This window comes from Ornithorhynchus anatinus, chromosome 6, assembly GCF_004115215.2.
Source record: "Ornithorhynchus anatinus isolate Pmale09 chromosome 6, mOrnAna1.pri.v4, whole genome shotgun sequence".
In the NCBI taxonomy this organism is placed as follows: Eukaryota; Metazoa; Chordata; class Mammalia; order Monotremata; family Ornithorhynchidae; genus Ornithorhynchus; species Ornithorhynchus anatinus.
Window position 1 is genome coordinate 17,728,885 of NC_041733.1, and position 17,527 is coordinate 17,746,411.

The 17,527-nt window shown below is 46.8% G+C and overlaps 1 protein-coding gene across 2 annotated transcripts in view; it reads right to left on the bottom strand.

Moving 5' to 3' along the window:
* Positions 1 to 17,527, bottom strand: part of MID2 (midline 2) — a 234,751-nt gene that overhangs the window by 49,964 nt on the left and 167,260 nt on the right. For both annotated transcript variants that reach the window (XM_029067940.2, XM_029067941.2), the window contains 2 exons: positions 14,625 to 14,720; positions 888 to 995 (listed from right to left, as the gene is read on the bottom strand). In XM_029067940.2, coding sequence (XP_028923773.1) covers positions 888 to 995; positions 14,625 to 14,720 — 204 coding nt within the window. The remainder of the gene's footprint in view (positions 1 to 887; positions 996 to 14,624; positions 14,721 to 17,527) is intronic.

Here is a 17,527-nt window from a genome sequence, read left to right on the forward strand (position 1 = left end):
TCATGCATAAACGTCGGGGTGAGGATATGGGAGTGGAAGGGGCTTGGGAGTTGTGGAGGTAGGACATGGAGATAGAGATACGGGCTCCTTTCTGCCATCCACAACCTAATCTGCCTGAGATCTGGAGGTGAAGAAACTCTTTGCACCTGATAAAATTCAGGGGGGTTTTTTCCAACGAGAAGTAGCTTGGCCTAATGGAAAGACCACAGACCTAGGAGTCAGAGGACCTGGGTCCTAACCCCAGTTCTGCCACTTGTCTGCTGTGTGCTCTTGGACCAGTCATTTCACTTCTCTGTGCTTCAGTTCCCTCAGCTGCAAAATGGGGTTTAAGACTGTGAGCCCCGCGTAGGACAAGGACTGTGTCCAACGCAAATATCTTCTCTCCACCCCAGCCCTTCATAATAATAATAATTATTATTATTATTATGGCATTTGTTAAGCACTTACTATGTACCAGGCACTGTACTAAGCACTGGGGTAGATACAAGTAAATCAGGTTGGACACAGTTCCTATCCCAAATGGGCTCACGGACTCAATCCCAATTTTACAGATGAGGTAACTGAGGCCCAGAGAACTGAACTGAATTGCCCAAGGTCACATAGCAGTCACATGGCGGAGGCAGAATTAGAACCCTTGACCTTCTGACTCCCAGGCCCGTGCTCTATCCACTAGGCCGTGCTGAATCTCTAATACAACAGTAGTAGACATGTTCCCTGCCCTCACTGAGCCTCCAATATAGCCCCAAACCACGCGCTGCGCCCATCTTCTCCCTTCAATCCCAACTCCCGCAAGGTTTCCCTTCCGGATACCCCCGATAACTTCCCACCCGAACCCTCGGATTTTGGGGGGCTCAGCTCCCCGGTCCCCCTCCCCCAGCGTCTCTGACCTTCGTCTCTTTGATTTTGACGGCGATCACCTGCTTCCGCTGCCGGATGATCTCCATCAGCTCATCGCACTCTTCCATCAGCTTGGCCTCGTGCATGGCAGTGTTCACCTGACGAGAAAAGACAATCCCGGGATGATGTAGCCATCTGCCTTTTAGTTCCCCTGGGCCCCAGCGCTCGGCCTGTGCAACTCTGCCCTGTGTGTTTCCCCTGGCCATCCTGGGCAGAGGGGTCAGGGTGGGAACTCGATTCACTCAGAATTAATATGCTTTGACTCCCTACTGTTAGCTGGAGGGTGGGCCAATGAGCAGATGAGATAAAAGAATTAATATTACTACTACTAATAAAAATAATAATAATAATGGTACCTGTTAAGCGCTTACTATTCATTCATTCAATAGTATTTATTGAGCGCTTACTATGCGCAGAGCACTGTACTAAGCGCTTGGAATGTACAAATCGGCAACAGATAGAGACAGTCCCTGCCCACTGTCGGACTTACAGTCTAATCGATGCGCCTGGCACTGTTCTGAGCGCTGGGATGGATACAATATAATTGCGTTGGACATAGTCCCCGTCCCACAGAGGGCTCACAGTCTCAATTGTAAGCTTGTTGGGGACAGGGAACATGTCTATCAACTCCAGAGTATTGTACTCTCCCAGGTGCTTTGTACAGTGTTCTGCACATAGAAGTGTTCAATAAATATGACGACTGATTGGGCTAGAAGTCACTCATAATAATGATAATAACAATAACAAAAATAATAACGTTATTTGTTAAGCACTTACTATATGCCAAGTACTGTACTAAGGGCTGGGGTAGATACAAGATAATCAGGTCCCACATGAGAAGCAGCATGGTCACACAGAAAGGGCACAGGCCTGACAGTCAGAGGATCTGATCAAGCAGCGTGGTACAGTGGAAAGAGCGCGGGCTTGGGAGTCAGAGTTCATGGGTTCGAATCCCGGCTCCGCCACTTGCCAGCTGTGTGACTTTGGGCAAGTCACTTAACTTCTCTGTGCCTCAGTTACCTCATCTGTAAAATGGGGATTAAAACTGTGAGCCCCACGTGGGACAACCTGATTACCTTGTATCCCTCAGCGCTTAGAACAGTTCTTTGCACATAGTAAGCGCTTAACAAATACCACCATTTATTTATTTATTTATCTGGGTTCTAATCATGGCTCCACCCCCTTGTCTGCTGGGTGATTTGGGGGATTCAATACCTGTTCTCCCTCCTATTTAAACTTTGAGCACCCTGTGGGATCTGATTATTTTGTGTCTACCACTGCTTAGTACACTGCTCGGCACATAGTAAGGGCTAACGCATATCACAATTATTATTATTTCATGAGGGTCACATCTAAGTAGGAGGGAGAACAGGTATTGAATCCCCAGCTTGCTGATGAAGGAACTGAGGCACAGAGAAGGTCCCAGGCAGCGTGGCTCGTTGGAAAGAGGGCGGGCTTCAGAGTCAGAGGTCATGGGTTCGAATCCTGACTCTGCCACTTGTCAGCTGTGTGACTGTGGGCAAGTCACTTAACTTCTCTGTGCCTCAGTTCCCTTATCTGTAAAATGGGGATTAAGACTGTGAGCCTCATGAGGGACAACCTGATTACCCTGTATCTGCCCCAGCGCTTAGAACAGTGCTCTGCACATAGTAAGCGCTTAACGAATACCAACATTATTATTAAGTTGAACGTGGTGAGCAGGGAATATGTCTACCAACTATGTTATATTGTAGTCTACCAAGCACTTAGTACATTATACTGCATACAGTAAGTGCTCAAAAAAATACTATCAATTGGGACATCACCATACTGTCATGATGGTTGCTATTACCCCTTCCCCCCATTCCAATATCTTTTTCCCTTCTCCAACTGGTCCCCCTTTCCTGTTCTCACTGGGAAATAATAATGATGATATTTGTTAAGCACTTACTATGTGCCGAGCACTGTTCTAAGCGCTGGTGGAGATACAAAGTTATCAGGTTGTCCCAGGTGGGGCTCACAGTCTTAATCTCCATTTTACAGATGAGGTAACTGAGGCACAGAGGAGTTAAGTGATTTGCCCAAAGTCACACAGCTGACAAGTGGCAGAGCCGGAATCAGAACCCACGACTTCGGACTCCCAAGCCCGTGCTCTTTCCACTAAGCCACAGAAAGCATTGAGATCAGCTGACAAAAAAAAAAAAAAGATAAACCAAGATCTCTTCCCAGGTTAGAAAAAGCATTGTGCAGACGAGATATTATATATGACAAACAGATTATTGAATCCAGTCCTCCTCCTGGGGGAGGGAAGAACCAATTAACAGAAGTCTGAGCTGTAACACCAGGGAAAATGGGGAAAGGGATTTATTTCCTCCTCTTCAACTTGCCCAAGGTTTTCTCTTGAAACATAAGCCCCTCATGACTAAGCAAAGCACTGTGGCAGAAATGCTCAGGGCTTGCCAGGGATAGAGGCTGGAGCATGAAGGTGTGAAGAGATCCAGGAGGAATGAAAAGCAGTAAGGCCTAGTAGAAAGAGCCCGGAGCTGGGAGTAATATGGACCTGGGTTTTAATCCCGGCTCCGCCACTTCATTCAATCGTATTTGTTGAGCGCTGTGGGCGGAGCACTGTAATAAGCACTTGGAAAAGTACAATACAATGATCAACAGTGACATTTCCCGCCCACAACGAGCTTACAGTCTAGAGGCTGAAAGAGAGACAGCAATACAAATAAATAAAATGACAGATATGTACGTAAGTGCTGTGCACTTGTCTGCCGTGTGACCTTGGGCAAGTACTTTGCTTCTCTGGGACTCAGTTACCTCATTTGTAAAATGGAGATTAAAACTGTGAGCCCCGTGTGGGGCTGGGACTGTGTCCAACCTGATTATTTTGTATCTACCCCAGCGCTTCGAACAGTGACTGGCACATAGTAAGTGTTTAACAAATACCATAATTATTATCATTATTGTATCTAACCCAGCATGACACACTTAACAAATACTGTTAAAAAAAAACCTAGTACCACTTTCTCCGCACTAATAATAATAATAATTATTAGTATTTGTTAAGCGCTTACAGTGCCAGGCACTGCACTAAGCCGTGGGGTGAATACAAACAATAGGTTTGGACACAATCCCTGTCCTGCATGGGACTCACAGTCTTAATCCCCATTTTCCAGATGAGGTAACTGAGGCCCAGAGAAGTGAAGTGACTTGTCCAAGGCCATACAGCAGACAAGTGGCAGAGTCAGCATTAGAATCCATGACCTTCTGACTCCCAGGCCTGTGCTCTATCTACTATGCCATGCTGCTTCCCACTACACACACACACACAAACACACAACTGCCCACACCGCTTAATAAACAGTAAAGATGAGTTTTTCATTTAGGTAGGAGAGCTGAGGGAATTAAAAGCAGGAAAGGGCACGTCTCTGCCCGCTGGAACTAGCAGGGTCAGGATAACGAAGACACAAAACCCCGACTAGAGAAGAAACCATGCCTTCCCAGAGTAAGATTCTGTGCCTCCACGACTGAAGCGGGTTGGAATAGAAAATCCACCCGAGTCAGGAAACGGCCCAAAGGCTAGACCATCAGCTAGCAAGAGAAATAGCATGACCAAGTGAGGAGCATGGTGTAATAGATAGAGCTGGGCCTGGGAGGCAGAATGTCATAGGTTCTAATCAATCGATCGGTTGTAGTTATTGAGCACCTACTATGTGCAGAGCACTGTACTAAGCACTTGGGAAAGTACAATACAACAGAATCCCAGCTGTGCCACTTGTCTGCCGTGTGACCTCGGGCAAGTCAAAGAAGGCAAGGAAGGAGGATGGCACAGTAGGAAGGAGCGTGACGTAGCAGAGAGAGCACTGGCCCGGGAGTCTGAAGGTCATGGGTTATTATCCCGGCTCCACCACTTGTCTGCCGTGTGACCTTGGGCAATTACTTCACTTCTCTGTGCCTCAGTTACCTCATCTGTAAAATGGGGATCGAGACTGTGCGCCCTATGTGGAACAGGGACTGAGTCTAATCTGATTTGCTTGTATCCACCCCAGCACCTAATACAGAGCCTGGCACATAGTAAGCACTTAACACCAGGATTATTACTATTACTTTGTCACTTCTCTGTGCCTCACTTTCCTCACCTGTAAAATGGGGATTGAGACTGCGAGCCCCACGTGGGACAGGGACTGTGTCCGACCCGATTTGCAGGTATCCACCCCAGAGCTTAGTCTAGTGCTTGGCACTTAGTAAGCACTTAACAAATACCATAATTATTATTATTATCAGCTCCTCATGAGCAGGGAACAAATCCACCAACACCTTTGGACTGTACTCTCACAAGTGGTTAGTATGGTGCTTAGCACCCAGGAGAACCAGGGACCTTCCCGTTTCAATAAGAAATGGGAAATTCTCAGAGGGAAGCTCTCCCTCGATATGTGATCAGGATGGGGAGAATCCTCCTCTCCTTAGACTGTCACCTTCCAAGTAGGAAGCAAGAGTGAAAAGGGAGAAGTCAATTAGACCGCCAATGGAATATCAAGCAGCAGTTACAAAGGAGCCATGCCGCTTCAGACAAAGTGGAGACTTGGCTGCACTGCTGAAACTAAGTTGCTCCCCGCCAAAATCAAGCAGCGTTGATGGAGTAGAACGAGACTGGCTGGACTTTGGGTTTCGAAACCTATTAGAATGCCACCCTCTCTCCCCCAGGGGCAGCCTAAGGCAGGGTATAGTTGAATCAGGTGCCAGCTTACCCTATTCGGTCACACATTAGGCAAAACATCCTTTATTTCTCAGGAAGATGAACTCATTGGGAAACCGGGAAGAGGAGGGGAAAATGGAAAGTGCAGGTAGAACTGACATATAGGTTTTCATTAAATAAAAACCTAAGCCGCTTGGAAAATTCCTATAACATTTCAGAGACAGGTAAGACAAACCTGTTTGGCATCGCTATACTTTCTTATTGAGAGAAGAATGGCATCCTCGCTTTCTTTTCTGTTTTCTGTAAAGTCTTTCCATGGTTCTCCTTTCTCTGTTCTAGGGTTGCGAAATGAGGATTTCCATCTTTGAGGAGTTCAGATTTGTGAGAGGGTGCCAAATCCCCAGTCTCGAAGAGCTATGTCCTCTTTATTATTTGGGGGTGGTTGGAAAGGGTTCAAGGGAGTAAAGAGTGGCCTTTCTTCCCTGCTGCTTGGAAAATGCCGTAACTGGCCCAGGGTGTCTGGCAGGTCCTCAGCTTGGACTAGTACCAGTAAGCTTGAAACATTAAGGTGGAGAAACAGGCAGTGTGAAAGAGCACGGACCTTCGAGTCAGAGGACCTGGTTCAAATACTGTCTCTGTCCGAGGGCAAGTTACTTCTCTGTGACTCATTTGTCTCGAATGTAAAATTCAACACCTGATCTCTATCCATCAACCAGTCGTATTTACTGAGTGTTTACTGTGTGCTGAGCACTGAACTAAGTGCTTGGGAGAATACAGTATAACAGAGTTGGTAGACACGTCCCCCGTGTGGGATCGGGACTGTATCCAATCTGACTGATTTGTATCTACCCCCTTAGAACAGTATTTGACACAGTCAGCACTTAAATAACATTTTTAAAAAAGGGTCAACTTCCATCCCGCATGCAGAGAAAGGTGCAGTGATGGCAGCTGGCCACCAGAGAGGAGACTTTCCCTTTCTCTCTAAAGCAGTAACCGTCCTTCAAGTAGGCTTGGTTTGGAGACCACTAAAATAGGCCTTATTCCCCTGTTTCTATCCCCTCGCTAGCCTTTTCTAGGAAGCTAGTGAAGGGACCAATTCTGGAAGTCTGGCGTAAAAGTAGGTTGGATGCAGTCCCTGCCCTGCATGGGGCGCACAGTCTTCACCCCCATTTTACAGATGAGATAACTGAGATCCAGAGAAGTGAAATGACTTGCCCATGGTCACCCAGCAGACTTGTGGCACAGCCGGGATTCAAATACAGGTCCTTCTGACTCCCAGTCCCATGCTCTATCCACTAGGCCAAGATGTTCGGGTCTCTCATGCGGCTCATAGTCTAAGTAGGAGAGAGTCTCCAGTTAGGGTACTATAGGTCACAGAATAATGCCCCATGAAGGTCACTTGCATGGGGTAGTCGATAGAGATATATCATCAGCTGGTTTGGCACAGGGCTCAGAGTCAAAAGAAAGGGGTAGCCGGTACTTCGACCCCATTTTATGGATGAGGAAACTGAAGCATAGAGAATTTAAGTGACTTGTCCAAGGACACACAACAGGCAATCGGTGGAGCCAGGATCAGAACACAGCTCCCCCGTCTCCCGGGCCTATGCTTTTTCCACTAGGCCATGCTACTTCCCAAGGTAGGTTCATTCATTTATATTTATTGAGCGCTTACTGGGTACAGAGCTCTGAACTAAGCACTAGGTTCTCTCTCTCTCTCCTCTGCACCTTCGAAGATGCTTTTGACCCACCCAGGACAGCCTAGTATTCTCAAAGAGTTTCTACTTTGGTGGCTCCCAGGTGATGGCAAAGTGGAAAGAGCAAGGGCCTGGGAGTCAAATGGACCCGAGTTCTAATCCCGGCTCCGTCACTTGTCCGCTATATGATCTTGGGCAAATCACTGCACTTCTCTGGTCCTCATTTACCTTATCTGCAAAATGGGGATTGAAACTGTAATAATAATAATAATAACCACTTCCCAAGGGATTTTTGGCTGGTAGAAGAGCAGTGATCATTTGCAAAATATATTCTCTTTCAATATCCGAAAGCGGCTTTAAAATAAGCCCATCCCTGAAACACTTCACTTTACTTAGTTGCCTTAGGAATGACAATTAAGGCAAATTTTCTTAACTACTGATTTCAATACTTAAGAAAACCTAAGCGTTCTCATGCGGCCAAAGGAGACATCCGGTAGCTGCAGCCTCAGCTCTCTGCGAGCTCTTGGCCCCCCTTCGTCATGGCCAAGTGAACTGTCTCCCCTTCCCGGCATGCATGTGAATAAGTCACACAGTCTCTCCAGGAATCACCCCCAGCTCCCCTCTGCCCCATCGAGGAGAGCCCATCCCTTCTTGCCACCACCCCGGGGCAAAAGACAACTGCGCCCCTAGGACGAGGCCTCCATAAAACCTCAGCAAACTGGTGGTGGCACTAACCCCTGCTGTGGCTGACAGGTATGTCGTGGACTCTGAATCACACGGAGCCTGAAATTCTGCTCCTCTAGACACAGCACCTTACTGACCTTTGATCATATTTTATCTATTTGTCCTGGTCTTTTGTGCGTGTTTTATTGTCTCCAGTCCTCTCTCATATTCATAGTTAGTGAACCCCTCAAACACAATCCATGTCTAATTTCCAATTGTGTAAGCCTTCCCAGCGCTCAGCACAGCGCTCTGTACAAAGTAAACACTTAATATGATTGCTACTATGACTAAAACAATCTAAAATTTAAAAAAAATCTGGAAGCCCATCAGGGTATCCTCTTACAAGTACTCCTTCAAGGACCGGCTGCTTAAATTAGAGACAGACAATCAATAGCCTATTAAGAGGAGGCGCCCTTCAACCTCTGCAAAATAAAGTTGCATACAAATTTATTATTCATTGTTCTGTACTCTGAAAGAATAATAATAGTATAGCAACCATGGTATTTTGCATGAGGGTTCATTATTTATAAAACCATCAAGCCAAGAGGAAGCATTAATCTGTGGGTATACATTCTTCCATAGCACATGCAACATCCAGAGATTTCCTCTGGACATGTAAACACAGGATGCCTTTATGAGTCAGGACAAAGAACTACATGTGCATGTATATACATATAGTTTTTTTCAAGTGGTCAGAATAGCAAGGTAAGCAAATGTCTCTCTGCACCGTGATGAAAGGGAATCTCGTGTCTTCCTCTGGCCCCACTTCTCAAGATACCCAGGAGAAAACATTTTCCGATTGCCAGAGTGTGGTTTATAGATGCCATGCTCCTATCAGCTCCCACAAGTCAGTGTCAATTCTAATCCAATTCTGTAATAACAGGAAGAGTGCTTGCTTGCTTTCACAGAAGGGAGGGAAGAGAGAGGGACACAGGACAGGAAAGAGAGGCGATATTTATGGTCCTCTCCCAGCGCTGACAAGAAAGAGTGCAAGGGCCAGAGAGAAGAGACTACTTGGTTGGGATAATGACAGCTCCCGCTTTCTTAATGGGTCCAGGAGATGACACTGGCCTTCTCGGGCTGAAGACTGTGAGTGTGTTGGCAGATTATGTGCGAGCTTGATCGCACCCTGAATCCCACATGTTCAATCCTGTAAAGGCTGCCCAGGGCTTAGGCGCCACCTCCATTTCATTTCCTCATGAGCCCTCTTTCCTCAGAGCCGTCGTCTCTGTCCCTTATTTCAGGGCCTCCCGCTGATCAAGACCCCAGCAGCCCAGGCAGGTCTTAGACTATAAGGAACATTCCTTTTCTCTGCAACCATGAAGCTGTGCAGCCTAGTGGAAAGAGCATGGGCCTGGGAGTCAAACCACACGAGTTCTAATCCTGGCTCTGTCAGACGCTTGCTGTGTGACCTTAGGCAAGTCACTTATCTAGAAAAGCAGCATGGCGTAGTGGATAGAGAAGAGGCCTGAAAGTCAGAAGGTCATAAATTCTAATCCTTGCTCCACCACTTGTCTGTTGCGTAACCGTAAGCAAGTCACTTCACTTCTCTGGACCTCAGTTACCTCATCTGTAAAATGGGGATTGAGACTGTGAGCCCCATATGGGACAGGGACTGTGTCCAACCCAATTTGCTTTTATCCACCCCAGCGCTTGGTACAGTGACGGGCACATAGCAAGTGCTTAACAAATATCGTCGTCATTATTATCTTCACACTTTGGTTCTCCTGTTCTCCCTCCTACTTAGCCTGGGAGCCCCGTGCAGGGCAGGGACTGTGACCAAACTAATTCATTTTTATCTACCCCAGTGCTTGGAACAGTGTTTGACACAGTAAATGCTTAACAAATCCCATTTTTAAAAAAATAGGGCTGATGTTGGGGTCAAAATGCCACGTACTAAATATAATGATACTTGTTCAGTGCCTATGAGGCACCAGGTACTTTACTAAGCACTTGAGTAGGTGTACAAGATAATCAGGTAGGACACAGTCCCTTCCCCACACGGGACTCAAAGTCTGTTGGAGGGAAGAGGATTTAATTCCCATTTTACAGATGAAGAAACTGAGGCCCAGAGAATTGAAGTGACTTGTTCAAGGGCACACAGCAGAAAAGTGGCAGACCAGGATTAGAACCCAGAACCTCTGAATTAGAACCCAGAACCTCTGACACCCAGGCCCACGCTCTTTCCACTTAGCCACACTGTTTCCCTCATCCAGGATGCCCTGACTGGGGTAAAAATGGCTCTTGCCTCTTGGCCTCCCTCTTCCTAGCTTAAGCTCCAGCCAAGGTCACAATTCACCAGAGCAAGGGAATGGGAGGCCGCTCCAATCAATCATTCAATGGTATTTATTTAGTGCTTACTGTGCGCAGAGCACTGTACTAAGCACTTGGGAGACGGTTGGATACAACACGGTTGGTAGACACACTACCTGCCCACCATAAGTTTACAGTATAGAGTGAAGAGACAGATATTAATGTAATTTTTTATGGTACTTGTTAAGCGTTTATTACGTGCCAGCCACTGTACTAAGCTCTGGGGTGGATACAAGCAAATCAGGTTGGACACAGTCCCTGTCTCATGTGAGGCTCACAGTCTCAATCCCCATTTTACAGATGAGGTAACTGTTACACAGAGAAGTGAAGCGACTTGCCCAAGGTCACCCAGCAGACAAGAGGCGGAGCCGGGAATAGAACTCAGACCCATATGACTCCCAAGCCGGTGTTCTATCCACTGGACCATGCTGCCTCTGAAATAAACAAATTGCGCTGCTTCCGACAGTGGACAGACATCCCTGCTGCAGCATTCTGGGGTGTGGGAGTGGGAGCACTGGTTTTTCATGGTGTGATTACTGATGAGAGAAAATGCCCCTCTCCACCCCGCACAGAGCTGCCATAGTCCCCGATTCAGTTCCAAGGGTGCCAGAGCTCCCCCAGCCTTAGCAGTGACCGGGAGGCCAACGAGTCAACCTTGGGCTGAGGGACCGGACCACTTACCGGCTGTGTGACCTTGATCAAGTCACTTTACTTCTCTGGGACTCAGTTCTCTCATCTGGAAAATGGGGATTCAATAACTGTACTCCCTCTTGGGAGTCCCATGTGGGACCTGATGATCTTGTATTGACCGCAGCGCTTAGTACGGTGCTTGGCACATAGTAAGCGCTTAACATATACCTCTATTATCTTTAGTGGCCCCCAGTCTCTGCGGTGTCTGAACACCACAGTGTCATCAAGAGCAGCTGGCAGAACTAGTGGGAAGAGTCTAGCATTGAGAGTCGGGAGATCCAGGTTCTAAACCCAACTTCCATCGCTTAGCCTGCTGGGTGACCTTGGGAAAAGTAGCTTGACGTTTCTGTGACTCAGTTTCCTCATCTGTAAAACTGGGGATTCAATACCTGCTCTCCCTCCCCTTTAGATTGTGAGCCCTGTGTCTGCATCTATACCTGATTTACTACTTCAAGAACCGACTGTATCTAACCCCAGGAGTGAGCACAATGTTTGGCATGTAGTAAGAGTTTAACAAATACCACATTTAGTCTTATTAGCAATATTATTACTCAAACAATGGTATTTATTGAACACTTACTGTGTGCAGAGCACTGTTCTAAGCGCATGAGAGAACACGCCACAAATGGTACCCTGCCCACAACCAGCTTACTATTATCATTACTGAGGAGTTCTCCCGACCAGCCCGAATCCATTCTCTGAGTGATGTCAGAACCAGTTCCTTGAATTAATTTTCTGTGCAGATGTGCTGACAGCAACTCCAGATGTGCTGACACTCCAGCACTGAGAAGGGGGAGCAAAGGCTCACTAATAAAGCTCCGATTCTTAACCTCTCTCTCAGTCCACCACTCCCTGAGCTGGGCAGAGAGTCCCCCAAGTTTTGCTAGTGGTGGCCGTGAACCCAAACTCACCCCCGTCATAGAGTCCAGATGATACAAATTTGGGAGGGCACAGAAAGGCAAGAGCTAGTGAGTATGCTCACCTGCCAGTCCCACAGAGTACTCATAAGCCTCCTTCTTATGAGTAAGCTCTTCTTAATAATAATTATAAAAAGAAAAATTACTGTAGTATTTAATTGCTTCCTATGTACCAAGCACTGTACTGAGCCCTGGAGTAGAGTCGATACAAATATTTTGGACCTAGGCGCTATCCCACATGGAGTTCACTGTCTAAGAGGGAGGGAGACCATGTATCGTCCCCATTTTTCAGATGAGTAAACAGAGGTACCAAGAAGCGACTTGTCCGAGGTCACACAGAGGGCAAGTGGAGGAGGTGGGTTTGGAACCCAAGCTTCCTGACTCCCAAGCTTTGATCTTTGCTCCCAGGAGGAGGAGGGCTGGTAAATGACGAATAGCTATCTGGTAACATGTGGGGAAGGACATCAACACAGCCAAGTTCCCGGGAAGAAAGCTGTGAAAAATGCTTCCCCTGAAGTGTCAGGGTGGAGAGAGACGGTGATCTTCATATTTGCCTTTAAAAAAACATTAACGGAAAGAGGAAGGGGAAAGTCTATCTCTCCGCCCAACATCTGGATTCTGTTTTCTTCCTGGGTCCGAATGAAGTCACCAAGAAAAGAACAAGAGGGCCACATGGCCTAGTGGGTAGAGCACAGGCCTGGGAGTCAGAGAAGCTGGATTCTAATCCCAGCTCCACCACTTGGAACAAGTCATTTAACTTCTCTGTGCTTCAAATTCCTCAAATGCAAGAAGGGATTCAATGTCTGTTCTTCCTCCTACTTAGACTGTGAGCCCCATGTGAGGCAGGGACTATCCGGATTGATTAACTTGTATCTACCCCAGTGCTTAGAACAGTGCTCGGCACACAGTAATTAACTAAAACCATTAAAAAAACACATCCTGGGAAGCAGGGATATGTTTAGAAGCCATCTGTATCAAATTAGATGAAATGTAGTCTGGGGAAGAATTTCAATTTGTGAAATTTAACACCCTGAAGACTTGGTAAAAGGGATAGCTTAATCTCCTCTGCTATGATAGGTAAACATGGCCCAGAAATCCCTCTTTGCTACATAAACCACAAAGGAGGTATGAGGGAGAATCAGCCAGATTCCTCATCTGTTCTGCTCCACTCCTGCTATGAGTAGGGGGAAGTGGGGCTTGATAAGCCTAGTTCTAATAATTAAGTTTTTGTTAAGAGCTTACCATATATCAAGCACTGTACCAAGTGTTGGGGTAGATACAAGATAATCAGGTCCTACATGATGCTTTCTTTCTAGGTAGGGGAGAGAACAGGGACTGAATTCCCATTTTGTAGATGAGGGGAATGAGACCCAGAGAAATTAAGTGATTTGCCCAAGATCACGCAGCAGACCCGTGGCAGAGCTGCGATTAGAACTCAGGTTCTCTGACTCCCAGACCCGTACTGTTTCTGCTAAACCATGCTGCTTCTCACTGTTAAAACAGTTGGTGGACCCTGCTGATTCTTTATGCACATCACTATAAACTCCTCCAGATAAGATCACTGTATCTGAATGCACCTTTTAATGGCATTCATTGAGCGTTCACTTTGTGCCAGGCACTGTCCGGAGTGTTGGGGTAGATACAGCGTAATCACGTTGGACACAAGCCCTGTCTCACATGGAGCTCACAGTCCTAATCCCCATTTTACAAATGGGCAGGAAACATGTCTGCTAAGTCTGTTATACTCTCCCAGGTAGAGAAGCAGCGTGGCTCAGTGGAAAGAGCACGGGCTTTGGAGTCAGGGGTCATGGGTTCGAATCCCGGCTCTGCCACCTGTCGGCTGTGTGACTGTGGGCAAGTCACTTCACTTCTCTGGGCCTCAGTTCCCTCATCTGTAAAATGGGGATGAAGACTGTGAGCCCCACATGGGACAACCTGATTCCCCTGTGTCTACCCCAGTGCTTAGAACAGTGCTCGGCACATAGTAAGCCCTTAACAAATACCAACATTAGAACAGTGCTCTCCACAAAGTAAGTGCTCAATAAATACCACTGATTGATTGACTGATTGATGAGGTAAATGAGGCATCGAGCTCTGCCAATTGCATGCTGCATGACCTAGGGCAAGTCATTTAACTTCTCTGTGCCTCAGTTCTCCTGTTCTCCCCCTACTTAAACTGTGAGCACCATGTGGAACAGGGACTGTGCCCAACCTAAATCACTTGTAATCACCCCCATGCTTACAACAGTAAGTTGTAAAAGTTAATGGTATTTAACAAATACCATTTAAAAAAAAAAGAGATTAGTAAAATGACTCGCCCAGGTTCACACTGCAGACAAGTGGCAGAGCAGAGATAAGAACCCAGGTCCTCTGACTTCCAGGCCCATGTTCTTTCCACTAGGTCACAGTGCTTTTCTTTTTAAGGCAGGTAGGAGGGAGAACAACCCTTTCTTAACGGTCACTCTGTAACCCTTTATCGCTTCCGAACAGCCGAGCTGATCCACTCTTTCCTCCCCGGTCCCTTCCCTCCAGAGGAACCCCACTAGAAATCTAGCATGGGCAGAGAATGCCAGAAGCAGACAATTGGGTCTGATAGAACTGCCAAATTGAGCGCGTAAAGCTACATTAGCGGGAAAGGGTGTGTTCTCTGGAAGGATTTCCAAATTCAGGCGGCTCAAAAGAAGAATCGTCAGAAATATCGCTGTCACATACCTCAACCTGCTGACAGATCTGTATCAGTTTGGCCATCTGGTTTTCTAGTTCACTATTGCGCTTAACCAGGTTGCTCAGGTTCATCTCCAGTGTTTGCTGCCATCAAGGAGAGGGAGTTGTGGAGGGGGGAGGAAGGAAAAAAAGAAAAAAGAAAAAAAAACAAAGTATAAACATCAACAATCTTGAGAACCATCATCGGGGGTTAATAACACTAAGCATTCATTTTTGACTCACAGGAATTATGTGCCTGTCTCTCCCTTTAGATTGTAAGCTCTCTGTGGGCAGGGATCTGAATCCAGGAGGTGCTAAAGAAATGCTATTGATTGATAACGCAGATAAACGTTTCATTTCCTCGGCCTCTTTAACTGAGAATATCGAGTCTTCGAAATCTGGGATGGAACCACGCAAGGGAAGGTCAGGGTGGAGATGGTGGAAGGTTTGGAAATCAGCATCCCCAGGCCCTCACCGCACCTGACTGCGGGAGCTGGGCCAGACACCACACAGCAATCAAAGAGCAGCGTGGCCTAGCAGGAAAAACCACCGGCCTGGGAGTTAGCGGGCCTGGGTTCTAATCCCGGCTCTGCCACATGCCTGTTGGGTGACCTTTGGCAAGCCACTTTACTGCTCTGAGCCTCCGTTTCCTGTTAAGTGAGGATGCAATACCTGTTTTCCCTTCTCCATAGGCTGGGAGTGTCATGTTATGCAAGGACTGTGTCTGGCCTGATTGTATTGTATCTACTCAGTGTTTAGTACACTACTTGGCACTTGGGCCTTAACAAAAACTATAATTATTAATAGCATTATTACTGTTATTATAAAAAGGCCTGAAATGGTGGCCACAGGCTGGGGAAGGAGAGGCAGGCTGAAACTCTGGAGCAGCAGTGGGTGGATGTAGTTCTCTCAACATTCATTCATTCATTCAGTTGTATTCATTGAGAATTTACTAGGTGCAGAGCACTGGACTAAGCCCTTGGGAGGGTACACTATAACAATAACCAGTCACTTTCCCTGCCCACAATGAGCTTACAGTCTAGAGGGGTAAATACACATTAATATAAATAAATAAATGATAAATATCTACATAAGTGCTGTGGGACTGGGAGGGGGAGATGAATGAAGGGAGCAAATCAGGGTAATGTAGAAGGGAGAGGTAGAAGAGGAAAGAAGGGCTTAGTCAGGGAAGGCCATCTGGAGGAGATGGACCTTCAACTGGGCTTTGAAGGGGAGAGCAGAATTGGTCTGGCCCATTACCTGTCTCAGTGCCATTTACAGCGCTGCAGAAATCAAGTTATTCCGGCAGGGCCGGAGGGACTTGGGGGTGGCAGTTTTGCAGATAACAGTGGATTTGTTTTCCTGAAAACAATGAATATCTTTAAATGAACAGAAGCGCCCAGTCTGTTTTTGGCAATCCAAACCCCACCTGAGGTTACTAGGCATGTCTGTCGATTCTAACAATTTCACTTCTTTTCAGGAACCGGGCTGCAGGGGGAGGCATGGGGGTGTTCAGGACGGAGACTGAGTCTGGAAAGAGACAGATTAAAGAGAGGGGCAGAGAGGGAGGTAGGGGCAGTGTAATACTAATAATTATGATATTTGTTAAGTGCTTACTATGTTCCAGGTGCTGTTCTAAGCACTGGGGTGGATACCAGCAAATCAGGTTGGACACAGACTCAATCCCCATTTTACAGATGAGGTATCTGAAGCCCAGAGAAGTGAAGTGACTTGTCCAAGGTCACAGCAGACAAGTGGCAGAGCCAGTATTAGACCCCAGGACCTTCTGACTCCCAAGTCTGGGCTCTAGCCACTACAGCAAGCTGCTTCCGCAGTATGTCATGTCATCCATACGTATCCTTCGGGGTCCCCAGCTCTTTTCCAGTTCAATCTCTGTGCTGAATCAGAACCTCAGGCTCTATCTCTTTACCTTCCTGTTTTCCCTCTTTTCCTATTTCTGCCTCTCCCATTCCCCAAATCCCTAGGTTTATAAAGGAACTGAAGTTGGGGAAATTTCTGCTAGTGTGAACTGATTTAGGCCGTAAAGCAAATAAATGCACATAAGGTTATTTTAATGGTATTTGTTAGTGCTTATTCTATGCCAGGCGCTACTCTAAACACTGAAGTAGAGACAACGTAATCAGGTTGGATGCAGTCCATGTCCTACAAAGGGCTCACAGTCTTAATCCCCATTTTCTGGATGAGGGAACTGATGAGGCCCAAAGAATTGAAGTGACTTGCCCAAGCTCACACAGCAGACGAGTGACAGTGACGGCATTAGAACCCAGGTCCTTCTGACTCCCAGGTCCAGATCTATCTACTAGGCCATGCTGCTTCTCTGTAAGTAAGTGTACTTATTCCCTCACTACAGTTCCTTCGAGAAAATGTAGAAAATTCAAACAGAGCTTGGGGCAAACCACCCATAATTCCCCTCCACCAGAAGTGTCATATGGATATTATATACAGCAGACTTTGTGTCTCTGTGGTGACTTCTTTCCTACCACACAAACCAATCTGCAGACATTAAGCTTCAGCCATCTTTTCCCCACTGCCGATGATGCAAGAACAACGCTCTCCCTTCGCCCCCTCAGACCTGGGCCTCACTAAATATCTGCCCAAGAATTACAGCCCGCTGAGAGAGCCCGTAGGGGTCTTAAAAAGTCACTCGGGACTACACAGTCACCTTGCCCCTCCACAGACTGTGGACCTGAGTCCAGATGCTCTAAAACATCCCTGTGCACCAAAAACACTCTCCCTTTCTTCCTCATCCATCTCCTCCCACTAACCGCTCCTCCAACCCCCTCCATAACTCTACAAAGGGAAATGAGCTCATTCTTCTGTGGGTATATTAGCAATCTCCCCCTCCACAGGAGGCATAATTGAGCCCAATATTTCACTGAGCATTTGGCCAA